The sequence below is a fragment of the Cyprinus carpio genome, chromosome A1 (genome assembly GCF_018340385.1).
Source record: "Cyprinus carpio isolate SPL01 chromosome A1, ASM1834038v1, whole genome shotgun sequence".
In the NCBI taxonomy this organism is placed as follows: Eukaryota; Metazoa; Chordata; class Actinopteri; order Cypriniformes; family Cyprinidae; genus Cyprinus; species Cyprinus carpio.
Genome location: NC_056572.1, coordinates 27792207 through 27811782, shown reverse-complemented (window position 1 = coordinate 27811782; position 19576 = coordinate 27792207). Strand labels below are relative to the sequence as shown.

At 40.0% G+C, this 19576-nt stretch overlaps 1 protein-coding gene across 1 annotated transcript in view; it reads right to left on the bottom strand.

Annotated features, from left to right (window-relative positions):
• Window positions 1–15212, bottom strand: part of LOC122145429 (deoxynucleoside triphosphate triphosphohydrolase SAMHD1-like) — a 50431-nt gene extending 35219 nt beyond the window's left edge. Inside the window, exons 1-2 of the mRNA XM_042759225.1 lie at window positions 15204–15212; window positions 15034–15079 (exon numbers count right to left, since the gene is read on the bottom strand). Coding sequence (XP_042615159.1) covers window positions 15034–15079; window positions 15204–15212 — 55 coding nt within the window. The remainder of the gene's footprint in view (window positions 1–15033; window positions 15080–15203) is intronic.
• Between the last annotated feature and the right edge of the window lie 4364 nt (window positions 15213–19576).

Sequence of the window (19576 nt, the reverse complement as noted above, 5' to 3'; positions counted from 1 at the left end):
TTATGGAAGTCTTGAAGGTTGGCTCACTTAACATTAATGGTGGAAGGGATGGATGTAAGCGTGCTCTTGTGTTTGAAACAATAGAGCAAAAAAAAATAAATGTTATTTTCCTTCAAGAAATTAGCGATATTGCTAATGAACTAGAGTGGGGATTATGGTGGAAAGGCCAATACATACTTAGTCATAAAACTAATGTGAGTGCTGTGCTGGCAATCTTATATTCTCCAGATCTAAGAGTTAATGTTTTAAAAAAAGAGGAACCTGTAAATGGAATACTAGTAGTAGTAAAGGCTGATATTGATGGAGTTATTTTTTACTTTTTTAAGTGCATATGCACCTAATGTGGGACATGAACGACTAATTTTTTTCAGCATGTTTAGAAATGCTTTAATGTTCTGTGCTGATGGAAATATAATCATGGGAGGCGATTGGAATTGTACTGAGAATTTCACGATTGATCGCAAAAATGAAAGAACCTCACCTTCAGTCTTCATCTCAATTATCAAAAATAGTTCGAGAAGTAGACCTTTTAGATATGTGGCGGATCAAACACCCACAAGTGAGACAATATACTTGGATTAAAATGACAGATAATAGAGTCAGTGCTGCTCGATTGGATAGGATATATATGTCCAATCATCTTAGTAGTCGGAGTATATTGATTGTTTTATCACTCCAGTAGGGTACACAGATCATCATTTGGTTTCTCTTATTATAAATATGTCCAAGTGTATAAAAAAGTCGTCTTATTGGCATTTTAACACTAAATTACTTCAGGATCTTAATTTTTGTAAACATTTTGAGATTTTTCGGCAACAGTGTAGATTGTGTAAAGGCACTTTTGAAAATTTAAAACAGCGGTGGGAAATAGGGAAAACAAACATTAAAATGTTTTGTTTGCAACATACTGCTAATTCCACTATTAAATTAAGAGAAATTATTCAGTCAATTGAAAAGGACATATCAAATATGGAGGTGGATCTAATTAATAGATATGATTCTAATCTGTTTAACAATCTGCAAGAAAAAAAAGAGAACTGGGTTTATTTTTGAATGAAAGGGTTAAGGGAGCTCTTGTGAGGTCTCGGTTTGTCTCTACTAATGACATGGATGCTCCTAGTGCTTATTTTTTTAATTTGGAGCACAAAGTGGCACAACAGAAACAGATGTCATGTCTTCGCCTTCCTGATGGGAGGGTGACCAGTAATATTACAGAGATGAGGCATCATGAAGTGGATTTTTATTCCAATCTCTATGCTGCTGAACAATGTGATACTGACTGTGCCGAACAGCTAATTCAAGACTTGCCTCAAATAGAATTAGAAATAGAATTTTATTGGACAAGACTTATATGAGGTTTTCTGTGAATGTAGAAAAGATGGTTGTTTGCCTATATCTTGTCAACGTGCAGTGCTATCTTTTTTACCAAAAAAGGGAGATTTATCTCTTTTAAAAAATTGGAGACCCGTTGCATTACTGACCACTGATTACAAAATTATGTCTAAGTGTCTTGCTAATAGATTAAAAAAATATCTAAATTTAATTATACAAAAAGATCAAACTTATTGTATCCCAGAGAGGACAATAATGGATATTTTGTTTTTAATTCGGGATATTTTAGATATTTGTAAAAGTTTTGACTTGAAAGTTGGTTTATTTTCTTTAGATCAAGAGAAAGCCTTTGATCGGGTTGATCATGGCTATCTTTTTAATGTTTTAAAAGCTTTTGGTATTGGTGATTCTTTCCTAAATATGGTCAAATTGCTGTATTCCGGTGCTGCTTGCATTGTTAAAGTGGGAGGCGGGCTAAGCCGGGCCAATCCCAGTGTCAAGGGGTATCAGACAAGGTTGTCCTTTATCAGGGCAACTTTATAGCATTGCTATTGAGCCTCTTCTTTTTAACTTGCGTAGAACTTTGTCTGGGTTTATTTTTCCTGGTTTATCTCAGAGTTCAAGTATTACTGTAAGTGCTTATGCTGATGATGTGACAGTGTTTGTTAATCATGAAAGAGACATTAAGGCCCTGGTTAGTGCACTTAATGTGTATGAAAAAGCCTCATCGGCGAAAGTGAACTGGGATAAAAGTGAGGCCTTTTGGGCAGGGCAGTTTTCTGATGAGAATCTTCCACAGTTGCCAGGGGGTCTTACATGGAAAAAAGAGGGGTTGAAGGTTTTAGGTATTTTTTTTGTTTATTTTGGGTTTAAAAAGTTAAATTGGGGAGGGTTTAGATGAAAGAGTGTGTACCCGATTGTTTCGCTGGAAATGGTTGCTACCCCAGCTGTCCTATAGGGGAAGAGTTTTGGTCGCTAATAATTTAGTGGCTTCTACACTTTGGCATTAACAATTAAACTGTGCGTACTGCAGCCACCTACAGGACTGCAAGCTCAGCAAGTCAAACCGTGGTCTCAGGTTTTCACTATGTGGGTGGAGTTTTGTGTGTTCGCTCGTCTGCACTGATTGTTTTCATGTGGGCGTCGCCGTTGATTGTTTCATTTGCACCAGCTGTTACTCATCACCTGATCCCTATATATATGCCCTGTCTTTCGTCTTGTGTTTGTCAGAGCGTTTTATGCAGTTTCCCGTCTGGTTGCCTGGTTCTCGTCCTTGCTTTCTCTGTGCTGTTTGATTCGCTGTTGTCTTCCCCGGAACCCCGTCCACTCTTCACCACCGGATGCACCTACTACCACCACGGGACTGCTCATCTAAGGCCTGTGTCACGCTCTCCTGCTGCATCTACTCACCGCCACTTCCTGGATCATCGTCTTCCATCGCTGTTACCACCTGTTGTTTCCCTTGGACTCAGTTATACATTCCTGTTTCTCAATAAACTTTACATTTAACTCTTGCATTTGCTTCCTCACCCATTTGTTACCGTTACAGAACGCTCTGACCAAAACTATGGAAGCAGCAAGTTCCACTTCACTCTCCGAATTCATCCACCACAGTGTCAACCACATGGATCAGCAGCAGGAGAGCATCGTCAACACCGGACGCGCGCTGTCCAAAGCGCTGGTGGACACAGGTGTCCGAGCTCACCCAGCAGATCCAACAGCTGACCATTCCCGCTGCGCCACCCGCACCGTCGGTTCCCCGGGCTAGCACCGAAGGCCCAGCTATCGACCCGAACCACGCCTACCAGTTCCCGAGAACTACTCTGGTGAGCCTAATTACTGCAGAACATTCATAACCAAGTGTTCCATGCATTTCTCCCTGCAGCCTCGCACCTTTGAGACCGAGGAGTCCAAGGTGGCGTTTGTGCTGACTCTGCTCTCGGGTAGGGGCTGCCCTGTGGGGAACGGCGGTGTGGGAGAACCGAGATCCATGCTGCGCCTCGTTCCACTCCCTCTCCCGAGGAGATGAAGAGGGTATTCGACCGGGCCGCGGCCGGCAAGGAGGCGGCCGCGGAGCTGACGGAACTCAAGCAAGGGAATCTCTCCGTGGCGGATTACTCCACCATCCGGTTTCGCACCTTGGCGGCCGCGTGCAAGTGGAACGAGGAGGCGCAGTGGGATATTGTTCCTGCATGGGTTGGCCGACCGTGTTCACAAGGAGATCTACCTCCTCGAGTTGCCCACCAGCCTCAACAGACTCATCGACCTGGCGCTCCGCGTGGATGCTCGCATCGAGCGTCTGGGGGGCACACGCCTGTCCCACACGTCTCCCAAGCACCCTAGAGAGTGGCAGCTCGAGCAGAGAGAACACGGTCGGTCCCGTCTTCGATCATGAGCCCATGCAGGTGGGTAGAGCTCGACTGACCCGGGAGGAGAGAGAGAGGCGGAGGTCCCAAGGACTGTGCCTGTATTGTGGCGGCTCTGGACACTTTCTATGCTCCTGCCCAGTAAAAGAGCCAGCCCGGTAGTAAATTTGAGGCTACTATCGGGTGGGATCTCCGCCGGGAAGTCCTCAACAACATCTACTCTCCTTCCGGTGAAACTGAGATGGGCCAACAACACCGCACACCTGTCACGCCCCTCCTGGACTCGGGGGCAGAAGGTAACTTCATGGACACTAACCTCGCACAACACCTGAAACTCCCCATCACTCCCCTTTCCCATCAGATCACCGTCAACGCACTCAATGGCCAAGTACTACCCTGCATCACCCTCACGACTGGTCCCATTACCCTTCTTACCTCCGGCAACCACACTGAGAACATCCCCTTCCTCCTCATGGACTCCCCTGTGGCACCCATCGTTCTTGGTCACCCCTGGCTAGTTAAACATAACCCACGAGTGGATTGGGGTTCCAACACCATCACTTCGTGGAGTAAATGTTGTCATGAGTCTTGTCTTGTTTTCTGCTTGCTCTGCTGTGTCTGTGTCTGTGTTTCAGGAGGAGGCTAACGGTTTTGTCAAACGTGCCCGTGGAGTACCTGGACCTGAAGGAAGTGTTCAGTAAGTCCCGCGCTGCTTCTCTTCCTCCGCATCGTCCCTATGACTGTGCCATAGACTTAGTACCATGTAAATCTCCGCCTAAGGGCAAGCTTTACTCTCTGTCAGTTCCTGAGAGGGAGGCCATGGAGAAATATATTTCTGATTCTCTAGCATCGAGGTTCATCCGTCCTTCCTCTTCTCCAGCGGGGGCGGGATTCTTTTTTGTGGGGAAGAAGGATGGTTCTCTGCGACCTTGTATTGATTACCGAGAGCTGAACAACATCACGGTAAAGAATACTTATCCTTTGCCGTTGATGTCTTCGGCTTTCGAGAGGTTACAGGGAGCATCCGTCTTCACAAAAATGGATTTACGTAACGCTTATCATTTGGTCGCATCATCAGGGGGGGGGATGAGTGGAAAAACCGCCTTTAACACCCCTAGAGGGCACTTTGAATACTTGGTTATGCCGTTCGGGCTCTCCAATTCGCCCGGGGCTTTTCCAAGCACTCGTGAATGACGTGTTGAGAGATATGGTAGATCAGTTTATATATGTTTACCTGGATGACATACTGATTTTTTCTTCATCTCTCCAGGAACACGTGCAACACGTCAGACGAGTGCTCCAGAGATTGCTAGAGAATGGTCTTTTTGTCAAGGGCGGAGAAATGCGTATTCCATGCACAGTCTGTTCCTTTCCTAGGGTACATCATCTCATCTGAGGGAATACGTATGGATCCTGACAAGGTTAAGGCTGTGATAGATTGGCCAAGTCCAGATTCCCGTAAGGCCCTACAGCGGTTTCTGGGGTTCGCCAATTTTTTATCGACGTTTTATTCGTAATTTCAGCCAACTAGTCTCACCTCTGACCGCCTTGACCTCCCCCAGTACTCCGTTCAGGTGGTCTAATACAGCCGAAACTGTATTTACCAACCTCAAGAGCCGCTTCGTTTCGGCTCCCATTTTAGTAGCCCCCTGATCCCACACGGCAGTTCGTGGTGGAGGTCGACGCATCAGAGGTGGGAGTAGGTGCAGTTCTTTCCCAACGTGCTGCCTCAGACGACAAGATGCATCCGTGCGCGTTTTTTTCGCATCGGTTATCTCCTGCAGAACGCAATTATGACATTGGTAACAGAGAATTGTTGGCCGTCAAATTAGCATTAGAGGAGTGGCGTCACCTGGTTGGAGGGGTCGGGGGTACCTTTCATCGTTTGGACCGATCATAAGAACCTAGAATACATTAGAACTGCCAAAAGACTCAATTCCAGGCAGGCTCGGTGGGCACTTTTTTTCAGTCGTTTTGATTTTTCTCTATCGTACCGCCCGGGTTCCAAAAACGTTAAACCCGATTCTTTGTCACGTCTTTTTTGATCCTTCCGAATGCCCGGTGACTCCCGAGTGTATTTTACCTGAGAATATAGTCGTCTCAGCACTCGTATGGGAGGTCGAATCGAAGGTCAGGACGGCCTTAGAAGGGGTAACGCCTCCGCCCGGATGCCCACCGAATCGCTTATTTGTGCCGGAGGAGTTATTCAGTGGGGTCACTGCTCTAATGTAGCTTGTCATCCAGGGATAAGCCGAACCAAGGGTTTAGTTAAGCAACGATTCTGGTGGCCACTTATGGCTCGCGACATTCACGATTTTTGTTTTGGCTTGCTCAGTTTGCGCCAGTGGTAAGTCGTCTAACCGACCTCCGGATGGGCTTCTTCAGCCGCTGTCTGTCCCTTCGAGACCCTGGTCCCATATCGCTCTAGATTTTGTTACCGCCCTCCCGCCCTCTAATGGCATGACGGTTGTTTTAACCGTAGTGGACCGATTCTCGAAGGCGGCACATTTCATTCCCTTGCCCAAATTACCTTCAGCCAAGGAGACCGCGGTCACTGTTATTGATCATGTCTTTCGGTTACATGGCCTCCCGGTAGATGTGGTTTCTGACAGGGGATCCCAATTTGTATCCAAATTTTGGAAGGAGTTTTGTAAATTGCTAGGAGCGACGGTTAGTCTGTCTTCGGGTTACCACCCTCAGAGCAACGGTCAGTCTGAGCGCGAGCCAACCAAGATTTAGAGCGAACATTGCGATGTTTAGTCTCCAAGAATCCTTCTTCCTGGAGCCAACAACTCTCTATGGTTGAGTACGCTCATAACTCGTTACCAGTGTCATCCACGGACCTCTCTCCGTTTGAATGTAGTTTAGGTTACCAGCCACCTATTTTTTCCCAGTCTGGAATCTGAAGTCGCGGTCCCCTCCGCTCACGCTGTTGTCCAGAGGTGCCACCGCACGTGGACCAGAGCCCGTGAGACTCTGCTCCAAGTGAGGGTGCGTACCAAGGCCAAAGCCGATCGCCACCGGTCTAAGCCTCCCGTATATGTCGTGGGTCAAAAAGTGTGGCTTTCTACTATGAACATTCCTCTCCGTTCCGTTTCTAATAAGTTAGCTCCCAAGTTTATTGGCCCGTTTCCTGTCACCAAGATCATTAGTCCGGTGACAGTCCGCTTCAAACTACCTCCGGCGTACAGGAGGATTCATCCCGCCTTCCATGTGTCCAAAATTAAACCTGTGTTTTATTCACAAATTAACCCGCCCACCCCGGGTTCCCCCCCGGTTCCCCCCCCCCGCCGTGACTCGTAAATGGGGAACCCACTTATTCGGTTAATCGTATTCTGGACTCAAGACGGAGGGGACGCGGATTTCAGTACTTGGTGGACTGGCAAGGTTACGGTCCGGAGGAGAGGAGTTGGGTACCTGCTAGGGACATACTGGATCACTCCCTGATTGATGATTACAATCGACAGGTAGGGTCGGCTGGGAATGCCAGGAGGCGTTCCTAGAGGGGAGGGTACTGTCACGGTTGGTAACCGTGGTCTCAGGTTTTCACTATGTGGGTGGAGTTTTGTGTGTCGCTCGTCTGCACTGATTGTTTCATGTGGGCGTCGCCGCTGATTGTTCATTTGCACCAGCTGTTACTCATCACCTGATCCCTATATATATGCCCTGTCTTTCGTCTTTTGTTTGTCAGAGCGTTTTATGCAGTTTCCCGTCTGGTTGCCTGGTTCTCGTCCTTGTTTCTCTGTGCTGTTTGATTCGCTGTTGTCTTCCCCGGAACCCCCGTCCACTCTTCACCACCGGATTGCACCTACTACCACCACGGACTGCTCATCTCAGGCCTGTGTCACGCTCTCCTGCTGCATCTACTCACCGCCACTTCCTGGATCATCGTCTTCCATCGCTGTTACCACCTGTTGTTTCCCTTGGACTCAGTTATACATTCCTGTTCTCAATAAACTTTACATTTAACTCTTGCATTTGCTTCCTCACCCATTTGTTACCGTTACACTGATTCAAAGCATTCAAAGGAGTTTGGTGACCTTTTTCTGGTCAGGACAGCACTGGATTCGAGCAGCCGCTTTGTATCTTCCAGTAAAAGAAGGTGGGCAGGGCTTGGTGGATATTAAGTCCAGGATAGTGACTTTTCGGCTCCAAACAGCCCAAAGAATCTTGTTTAATAAAAATTCTGCCTGGATGGACACTGCAACAGCTCTTTTAAGGAGGGCAGGTGGAATGGGGTTTGATAAACATTTGTTTTTAATGCAATTGCAAGAGAAAGAAATGGTGGATCTTCTCCCCTTTTACAGATCTGTGCTGGAGGCCTAGAAGGTTTTTATCGTATCAAGATCACCTAATACACCTGCTGGTGATTGGTTGTTAGAGGAACCATTGTTTTTCAACTCCTTTTTATCTTCAAGACAGTTGTCATCTGAAAATGTTCGAGCATGACTGTTAGCGGCTGGGTGCAATAAGCTGGGGCATATTCTGAGAAGTGATTTGAAAGACTTAAGCCAAAGAAGCGGTGTGAAATCGATCCGGTTTTTACAACAATGCACTGCAAAGATATTCAAGGACTTGAGCACAGAATATCAAGTTTTTTTTGAAAGACCCGGATGTCCTAAATGAATGGGTTGAGGGGTATGGTCATCTTTTTCCCTTAATCAATGTAAGCGCGGCTGTGGACGACTGGGTAGAAGATGAAAGCTGTTTACTGACTCTGAAAACACCAGTTCTGGAAAGCTTTGATTCTGCTGGAAAGAAATCACTCTATTTGATATGTGTTAAAGTCTCCAACGTGCAATCTTTGAATGGAGCTTCTTTAACAAGATGGACACAGTTCTTTGGATCTGATTTTTCTCCTAAAGGCAGCTGGCGTACCCTGTACAAATGTCCGATTGACAAGCGGACAGGTGACCTCCAGTGGAGGATTGTACATGGGGCAATAGCTACAAACAGACATGTGGTACACCTCAATCCTAGTTTTGGGGTGGGTTGCCCTTTTTGTTCTGAGACTGAGTCAATTTTTCATCTCTTTGTGAAGTGTTCACGATTGGTTAATCTTTTTGATTTTTTAAGCATTTGTTTTTTTGTCCCTAGGTGTAGATTTTTCTTTTCAATTGTTAATTTTTGGGCCAAAGTAGTCAGTTCAAAAGAAAAATGTGATTTTTTTAATTAATTTTTTATCTGGCACTACAAAATTGGCTATTTGGAAGACAAGAACGAAAAAACAGACTGCTGGGGCAAAGGTCAATAAGCGTTGTGCCTATGTTTTTAGGTTTGGTAGCTTCTCGAATAGGGTGGTGGAGTATGCATATTACAAGATGGTGGATTCTCTACCAAAGTTTAGAGAAATGTGGGGAATAAATGAAGTATTATGTACACTGCATGAATTGATCTTAAGGTTTTATTAAGGTTATATTTTTCAGAGTTATTGAAGACACCTGATGTTAACAAACAGAATCACTGAAGGAGCATAATCTACATTTTGGTTACCATTCGGTGGTCAGTGTTTGCTTTAGTTGGGCTCTTGACCCTTAAACTTTTTAAACAATTTTTTTGATGCTGTAATTGTGATACAGCAGTTAGACAAGCCAATAAAGAATAAGATTATCTGGTGTTGTTTGTTTTGACATCGTTTGATCTGGATTTCTGAGTTGGTTGTGTCTTATCAACAACAGACGTCCTTTGTCTGTACAGTATAAGGTCTGGTATTTTCAGCATAATCAGAGAGATTCTAAGAAGCAAATGTTTCAAACATTTAATAAAAAAAAGAAAATTTATTTCATTTAGGCAACAGAGATCAAGAATCAGGCTGAGAACCTCAACAATGGTGACCATCAAAAAGCATGTTGCACTGCATTCTGGGTGCCACCAATCAAAACTCATTTATGGCTCCCATCATGCTTTGCGGCATGAATAAATTATGAGATTAATTGTCTTTAGATTTATTCTTAATATTTTCTTTTATTTTTACCTTTTTTATGCAATTTTTAGTAGCTTGTTTTGTGATGCTTACAGTTTATCTGTTAATCTGAATATGCTGTTCGTCACCATTCTTGAGATTCATGCGCTGGTTCTTGATGTCACTGTGTGTCTAAAAGAAGGTTTCCCTTCCCCACTACAATTTTTTTTTTCTTAATCAGAATTCTTAAACTCTGGATTGAACAGGATATTTCAGGTTTTCTATTGTTGAATTACAGGGGCTGCTATATTGAATGTTAATTTAACTCAGAGAATAGGCTCTATTTATAACACTCAGACCAAACAATGATTATGTAAAATCATAACCAACACCACCTGAACAGCTTTACTCTTGGCATATCTAGCTGTTATAATTCAGTTACAACAACCATACAAAATGTAATATTAAAAAGTCAAGGGTCAAGAGCCCAACTAAAGCAAACACTGACCACTATAATGGTAACCCTATAAATTTACCCTTTTCTCCTTCAGTGATTCTGTTTGTGAACTTTAGGTGTCTTCAATAACTATGTTTTGAGGGACTGAAGACACAAACTACTTCTGAACATTATGCCTGTATCATATGTAAGCAACAAAAATGTGAATTTGTAAAAAAGTTGACATCATGTGCATACATATAATGTTTTCGCAGGGTGTTTCATGATCGCCAACTACTGGCCTGGCATGTATAACATAGTATTCTTTAGCATAGTGTTTTTTTTTCTCAATGAAATCAATATTTTTGTGTAAATTTTTACTTAATTTTTTCATGTTCTTCTAATCATTTTGAATGGTTGCTTGTAAGCATCTAATTTGATTATTTCTAATTAATTCTAATGTGTTAAATTTACTTAATAATATAGTATATACAATTTTAAACAATTTTATTGAGTAAATAAAGTGAATCATTTTTTACAGTGCAGATTTGTGAACAATACTTGAGAGAAATAGGCCTTTTGTGTACATAGAAAAAGTCTTAGATCTTGTATAATCAGGCCAGAAACACACTGAACAAAGAGATTAGAGCGGCTAAAAGGACCTACTCTAAAAAGTTGGAAGAGCAGTTTACTTCCAACGACTCAACTTCAGTGTGGAGTGGACTGAGAGCCATTACCAACTACAAGACACCATCACCCTGCACTGAGGCTAATCAACGACTTGCTAATGACCTGAATGAGTTTTACTGTAGATTTGAAACACCCCACATCCATTCTGATCATCTCTCTACACAACCGTTAACACCTCCATCAATACCCCTCTCCGCTCTTCCTGCTCTTCAAATTAGTGAAAACGATGTGCGCCAGGTCTTCAGGAAGAACAAAAGAAGAAAAGCACCAGGCCCAGATGGTGTTACACCAGCCTGTCTGAGAACCTGTGCTGACCAATTGGACCCCATCTTTTCACAGATCTTTCAACAGATCTCTGGAGTTGTGTGAAGTGCCGTCCTACTTCAAACGCTCCACCATCATCCCCGTTCCAAAGAAACCCAAGATAACAGGACTTAACGACTACAGACCTGTGGCTCTAACGTCTGTCGTCATGAGAGTCGTTTGAAAAACTGGTTCTGGCTTATCTGAAGGACATCACTGGACCCTTACTGGACCCCCTGCAGTTTGCTTACCGAGCAAACAGGTCCGTGGATGATGCAATCAACCTGGGATTGCACTTCATCCTGCAACATCTGGACAAAACAGGGACTTATGTGAGGATCCCTGTTTGTGGACTTTAGCTCGGCTTTCAACACCATCATCCCAACAGCCCTCCAGACCAAACTGACCCAGCTCTCTGTGCCCCACCTCCGTCTGTCAGTGGATTCACCAGCTTTCTGACAGATAGGAAACAACTAGTGAGACTGGACTGAGGAAATTCATGTCAAACAGCCGCTCCACCAACACTGGTGCCCCTCAGGGATGTGTTCTCTTCCCACTGCTCTTCTCCCTCTACACCAACGACTGCACCTCCAAAGACCCCTCTGTCAAGCTCCTGAAGTTTGCAGACGACGCTACAGTCATCGGCCTCATCCAGGACGGTGACGAGTTTGCTTACAGACAAGAGGTTGAGCAGCTGGCTGTCTGGTGCAGTCTTAACAACCTGGAGCTGAACACTCTCAAAACAGTGGAGATGATTGTGGACTTCAGGAGAAACCCCCCTGCACTCCCCCCACTCGCCATCATGAACAGCACTGGGGCTGCAGTGGAGTCATTCAGATTCCTGGGAACCACCATCTCTCAGGACCTGAAGTGGGACAATCACATTGACTCAATTGTTAAAAAAGGCCCAACAAAGGTTGTACTTCCTTCGCCAGCTGAGGAAGTTTAACCTGCCATAGGAGCTGCTAAAACAGTTCTACTCAGCCGTCATTGAGTCGGTCCTGTGCACTTCAATAACTGTCTGGTTTGGTTCAGCTACAAAATCAGACATCAGTAGACTACAGAGAACGGTTTCTCGGACTGCTGAAAGAATTATTGGTGCTCCCCTACCCACCCTTCAAGAACTGTATACATCCAGAGTGAGGAAAAGGGCTCAGAAAATCACTCTGGATCCCTCTCATCCAAGTTACGCCCTTTTTGAACTTTTGCCATCTGGCCGGCGCTTCAGAGCCACAAATACCAGGACAGTCAGGCACAGGAACAGTTTCTTCCCCCAGGCAATCTACCTCATGAATAGTTAAATGTTTCCCACTTATGCAAAAATGTGCAATATTCTTATATTTATTTGTTACCCCCTCCATCCAAGTACATCTCTGCATCTTAATCTATTCTAATCCATTGTCATCTATAGCACAACTGTTCATACAATTTATTTATTTGCAATTTGTTTTTTTGTTTTTCGTTGTTGTTGTTGTCTCTGTGTACTGGAAGCTTATGTCACTAAAACAATTCCTTGTATGCGTAAGCATACATGGCAATAAAGCTCTTCCTGATTCTAAATCTGATTCTGATTCTGATTCTGAGTTCAGCTCATAAAAAATGGGGGCAAAAACAAAGGTGTTGCATTTATAATTTTGTTCAGTGTATTTAGTTGCCTTTATTGTGCTTGCATTTATCAAATATTTTTTGTCATATAGATGTGATGCTTAGTCTTAATTTGGTGGAATACTTGATTTTTTTTCTGAATTGTTTAATGTGTGTTTACTTGTATAATCCACTCTTCGTGTGCAGTTATGCTCAGTAATGTTGTTTCAAATTAGTGCATCAACAATAAAACGCATTTTACCAGAAAAAAAAATTAATAATAATTACCTTTCAGTGTGTGCATTAATAATAAATAAATGATTATTGTGTTCACTTTCACAGGTTAACATTTATAACTCATTAATAAATGGTACACAGGTGTCCACTTTACATTAATGTTCATTTTAACAGGTTATTAACATTTATAACTCATTAATAAATGGTCCACAGGTGTTCACTTTACATTAAGGTTCACTTTAACAGGTTATTAACATTTATAACTCATTAATAAATGGTTAACAGGTGTCCACTTTACATTAAAGTTCACTTTAACAGGTTATTAACATTTATAACTCATTAATAAATGGTTAACAGGTGTCCACTTTACATTAAAGTTCACTTTAAGCAGGTTATTAACATTTATAACTCATTAATTAATGGTTCGCAGGCAACCACTTTACATTAACGTTTACTTTTAGAAGTTATTAGCATTTATAACTCATTAATAAATGGTTCACAGGTGCCCACTTTACTTTAAGGTTCATTTTCACAGGCTATTAAAGTTTAAAACTCATTAATTAATGGTTTCAAACAGGTGTTCACTTTTACATTGAGATCACTTTTACAGGTTATTAACGCTTATAACTTAAGGTTCAGAGGTAACTAATATTGGAATATTTTTTATTGTTGATATTTCATCAAGTTATGATTGTGATTTTTTTCCACCCCAAAATAAAGTTTGATCATTTCATCTTGATAAACAAAATATACCAGATTCTAATCAGTGTTCTGAATAGGAATCATGAACGTTTGCAGCGTATCATGGGTAAGATTTACAGAGTAGATTCGGTGAGAAACATTGTACAAATAGTGACATGAGTCATGAGATATAAATGAGAGAACACTAAATACAACACCCTCCAGTATCACTATAAAGGTCCATTTTTGCTTCATCATGAAATAAATCAGAAATCCTGTTTTGGGTGAAAAAAAGTATTAATAAATATATTTATTAAGCCTTCATAATATGTGAGTTAAAAATTGCTCACTATTTGGCAGGTATTGCATTAAAATCACCCTTTTTATTCTGTTCTAATCTTGAAATCAGAGCTGTTTAGAGTGGTGCAGGTATGGCGCCAGAACCCGAAGACTACTTCGCTGCTTATTTTCTTAAGATTTTCCTATGGGGTTTTAATTTTTTCTTCTTCTTCTTCTTCTGCTTCTTCAATTAGTTGAGTAAAATAAAACCTGTGGTAAACATAACTTGACGATACTTTACTAATACTTTGACATTTTGGCGAAAACGTAATACCATTACACATCATGTTCAGAACTCATGTGCCCCAAAAAATCACGAGAACATTCCACTGTAAGTTAAATTTTGTTCAAGATGAGTGTATTTGTACAATATTTGCAAAAGCTTTTTATGACATAATTACAATAAGTAACACAATTACTAAATTACATTGATTAAGTTTACTTACAGACATTTATGAGTTTATTTTAAAATACTGAAACATACTGAAAATCTAAATAAAGCTCTGTAAACACTTTTTTACAAAACTCGAAAGTGTGTCTGATCAGGTAGATGAAAAGTTCTAACAACACACTTCTGGTCTCACTCGCCTACTTTGAACACTTGGATCAATCAAATACAGGAAATACGTCATATAAGTAGACAAGTGGACAAGTGCAAAGACTGAAAGTGTGGGTATTTGGATGTGCCCTGTAAACTATCTTTATTTCCTTTCTAAATTGCCTTTACTATCTTTATGTGACAGTTTAATGTGATAACAGGAGCTGCAAAAGACTGAATATATGCTGCTTAATTTTTAACTAATCTAATGCTTTGTAGACTATTTTGAAAACAAAAACACTGGTTAGTCTCATTATAATATCTGATTTGTTTTCTACTTGCCCATTTGAATCGGCTTCCTCTTCGTTAAGATAGCTTTGTTTCATGATGTTCACATTTTTCGTGTCATCTCAAGTCAAGACAAGTTGTGATTCAAAGAAACAAATAACTTTATTTGCATGTATTAATTAAACATCTTATACTTTAACTATAATCATGTGCTGAACAGAACTTGAACTCCTGGTTTGTTAATCATAATTTTGGAAGTAGCAGATAGAAATTACTCTAATCACGGTAATGCACATTACATTTACATTCATACACAAACACGTCTCCCTTCCCTTACCTTCACTTGCTTCATATGACTTTTTTAGATCCTGGGAGACTTTTTCCTGTGATCGGAGAGAGTTTTTCTGGTTTGCTCAGATCGAGGCATCTTCTCTTTTATCTTCTTTTTGTGGGGGGGGGGTTGTTAAAAACTCTGATGCGGCAATAAAGATCTGTAGAACTGCTTACAGGTTTCATAGATCTAGCAGCTCAACTCACTGAAATAAATGTTCAGCAAAGTCGTTATGAGGGTGTGTGTCATACAAATGTTTAGCTTGTTCACTGGCATGAGACACATTAGATGGACTGCTGATGACAATACTATGAAATAAAGAACTGCCAGTTGAACAATACTTTATATAGATTTTTTGTATTTATTCGTCTTGCAGTTATAGGTTTTGATAGGTGAGCCTGTTTGTCAACTATACACAAATGTAATACAAATATTACATAATAAGGAATACAAAGGAATAATTCACACAAACCAAAAAATAAATAAAATTAAAAAATAAATGTACTGCCTCAATGTTTTTTTTCATACCTGAAAGGCTTTCTCTCTCTTCTGTGGAAAAAGTGATTTGAGAAATTACACCTCAAAATCACTTTTAGATCTAAATACTTAAACTGTGCATGTATGTAACATGTGTGATGTATGGTGGGTAATAGATATATATATATTATATATATAATATATATATATATTATATATATATATATATATATATATATATATTCATGTATAATGTAATTGATTTTGACATTTTTTCCTTGTGTGTGTCATGCTTTTGTCTGATTTTTCAGGTGTATCTTGTTAGTAAATGTGACAGGTGCCTTAAAAAACATAAAACAAAGCAAACACCCCTGTGAAATATGCAGCTGAGCAGGTTCAAACTGTAAGGTGTGGAAAGGTTGTGTCTGTAAGTATAACACATATTACTTCAATAGCTCTTCGGTTAATTGCACGCAGTAGTTTCTATTATTAGCTTGTTATTCTTTTCATTCAGATTAAACACAGAGGGCTTGGTTTCTTTTGACTAAATGTTCATAAGAGCAATACAAAACATTCTGTGTTTTAAAGTAACTGAATCCAGTGGACCCGGTTTTTATATTTAATACAGGAACAGATCTGTGTGCATATTTCTCATGCACAGTTTCAGTTCCATGACTTTGTGTTTTGTGTCATTTGTCAGAGTAAAATTTTACCTAATTATTATTTTATTAAATAATATGAGATAAAGAAAAAGAAAAAAAAAAAGAAAAACATTTTGTATTTTGCAGAAGACAAAAGTGAAGTGACAGAAGTGTGTCTTTTGTAAATATTGAGGAAATATCCATATTAATTGTGTCTAGGCGAAGGCATTCCTCCTGGAACAGAGCTAACACGGGTTTGGAGGGTATTCATTTCATACTCTGTCACAGCTTTATTTAATGACAAAATTATACATTGGATTTAATGAATAAGTTTACACGTTTACACAACAAACTGGTAATGTCATAGTGGTATCGTGTACTGTAATCGAATGTAGCCTAAGTTATACCTGTTTGAACCATAGACAGCACATGCTGTGTTCATCTAATAAAGATCTTGTATCGCTAGCAACACAAAAGCCTTTGCAGATTTGCTTTTAACTGACTGTAAGCCAAAGCCATGCCTTCAACGCTCTTGATGTTCTTAATTTTCTGTTACAACTTTGAAGTGAACCGCTTCAGTTCACTCAGCGTGTTGGGCAGGGAACTGAACGAATCGTTCAAACTGATTCGGGAACCAATTCACTGGTTTGCCAACTGGTTTGATCAAGCTTTTGAACAGAACTCAAAAGAATGAATCATTCACGAATGGGCATCGCTCATTGCCAAGAGAAAAGTAGACGGCATGTTTGGAATAAACTGAAGCATTTATAATTTGTATTTTATTAAGATAAAGTAATGAGAGGAGGGTGGCACACAGTAATGAAGTAAAAGAACAGTTTTTTCACTAAAAATGTACTTAAGTAAGAGTAAAAGTAATCATCTTTAAAAATACTCCAACAGTATTAGTTACCCAAAAAATGTACTCAAGTAAATGTAACAAAGTAAATGTAACTTAGAGAGGTGGGAAGTCCAGGGGCCAAAGAGTAAAAGTCCTGCCATATTTTTGCTCCACCCATGAACTCAGCAGCTGATTTCACCTGAGGAGGAACCAAGTCATTCCTTCCAAGTCACAAACGAGTCTCAAGTTAAATCTCAAGTCCTCAAAGTGTTAAAGTTAAATGAGATAATTAAGTGATTAATTAAATGATGATTGCTCATTAGGGATAAACATCTGCTGTTAACAATCAACATCACTGAAGAAAAGTTGACTTTAGCCAAAGTCTTAGATGAAATCAACTGAATTTTTTTTTTAAACATACACAAGATGCCACCATAAGGTTTGCTTTAATTAGTCTCTTGACCCTTTTAATAATTCAAAGTAGTTTATTTTAAAGCGATTGCAATATTAACAACAAACATTTGTGTACTGCTGAATCAAAAGCTTGAAGTAGCAGTGTAAGTTGCTGTTTTTTGCTAATAACTCATGATGAGTGAATATCATAAAGTGGTTTCTCTCTTTGGGTTCATTAACTGACATTCAGGTACTGTAGAACTTCAAAAAAAAAAAAAAAGCCTATTAAACAAATGCCACCTTAATGTGTCATTATTGAACAAAAATAAAAAAAAAAAAAAAAAAAAACAGACATGAACACTTATCATTCTCAACAGTTGTGACAATAATATTTCATACTGAGGTGCATGATGGGAGTTTTTATTATGGTGTTACCCAGCATTCATTGCATCATGAAGCATTTTGTTGGATTGTCAAACCATTGTTGAGATTCATATACTGGTTCTTGATTCTGAGTGTGCCTGTTTTACAGGCTTTTGTTTTTTTTTTTTTTTTGCAGTTCTACAGTACCTAAATGTCATTTAATAAACCAAGAAAGAGACAACTTTATGATGTTCACTCCATCATGAGGCTATTAACAGAAATCGCGAGTAAACTCTGCTACTTCAAGCTTTTTGAATCAGCAATGCAACAATATGCACAAATAACAATATTAGAAACAAATTACTTTGAATTATTAAAGGGGTCAGAGACAATTAAAGCAAACCTTGACCACAGTTATGGTGGCATCTTGTGTGTGTTTAAAAAAAATATAAAAAATAAAAATTCAGTTAATTTCATCTAAGGCTATGGTTGAAGTCAGTTGTAGTTCTTGTGTTTCACTTTCTTCAATGAGTGTTGATTGTTAAAATCAGATGTTCATCACTAATGCACAATCTTCATTTATTAATCACTTTAATTATCTCATTAACTTTAACTCTTTGAGGACTTGGGATTTAATATGAGACTTGCTTGTGAATTGGAAGGAATGACTTGGTTCTTCTCTTGTTAAAACAGCTTGCTGAGTTCATGGTGGAATAAACATATGGCGGACTTTTACTTTCTGACCCCTGGACTTTATACCTCTGCCAACTGCTGGGTCACAAAACAACCCAACCGTTGGGTTTTTCCCTTTTTTTAAACCCAGCGCTGGGTTATATTTAACCCAGCATTTTTTAGAGTGAACAGACATCAGTGTGTCAGAGATCCAGATCACTTTTCATATAAAGCAATGCTTACATTAAATCTCACTTAATAGAGTATCAGAGCAGTAAAAAAAAACAATCAAAATATTTATCTTCATTTGTTTAAGTCATCCGCAGTCCTGTATTTAGATGAGTTGCTTTGCTCATCGAGTTGCTTCAGGGAATAGTTATAACCAGTTTGGTTTATTTTACCAGGAAAGGACATGCATTGAGCGATTAAAAATCTATTTTTACAAGAGTTTTAAATAGTGTAATGATTGAATCAGGCACCTTGTCTTTCTGCAAGTACACCCAGCTGCAGCCTGCAGATCCCTTGAGCCTTTTAACAGTTTTGACAAATTTGCTTTTAAGCAAATGCATTATTGTTTAATAGATTTGTTTTGTGGTAGAGATGAATCTTGTATTGGAATGTAAGTTATGTTTTTGTTTTGTTTTTTGTTTGATCTTGATATTATTTCTTGCTCTTTAAAAAAAGAGTGATATTTCATAATGCAAATGCCACTATAATACTTTAATTTTAAGAAAAAAAAAACATGTTTAGGATTAGGCATTTAGCCATGAACATTTATCATATGACCCTCAACATTGGTGACAAATAATTATTCATACTGCAGTGCTTTATTGGAGTTTTTCATGTATTGCAGCATTTTGTTGATTGTCACCATTGTAAAGATTCATATGCTGGTTTTTGATATCTGTGTGTCTAAAAGCAGTGGAGTTAAAATTTCTATATGTGCTACACAGATTTAAAATTTGCTTTCTGTAATTATTAGAGCAGTACTTTTTATGAGTGTCACAATTTCACTGGGATGATTATTCTTATTCTAAATTTATGGAAAAAAAGCATGATTTTGAATACAATCGCACCAGCTCATCGTAACTATACTTTATTGCATATCACTTAAATCTCTTCTCTACAACACCACATATCGAGCTACGGAGAGAAATCTAGCACA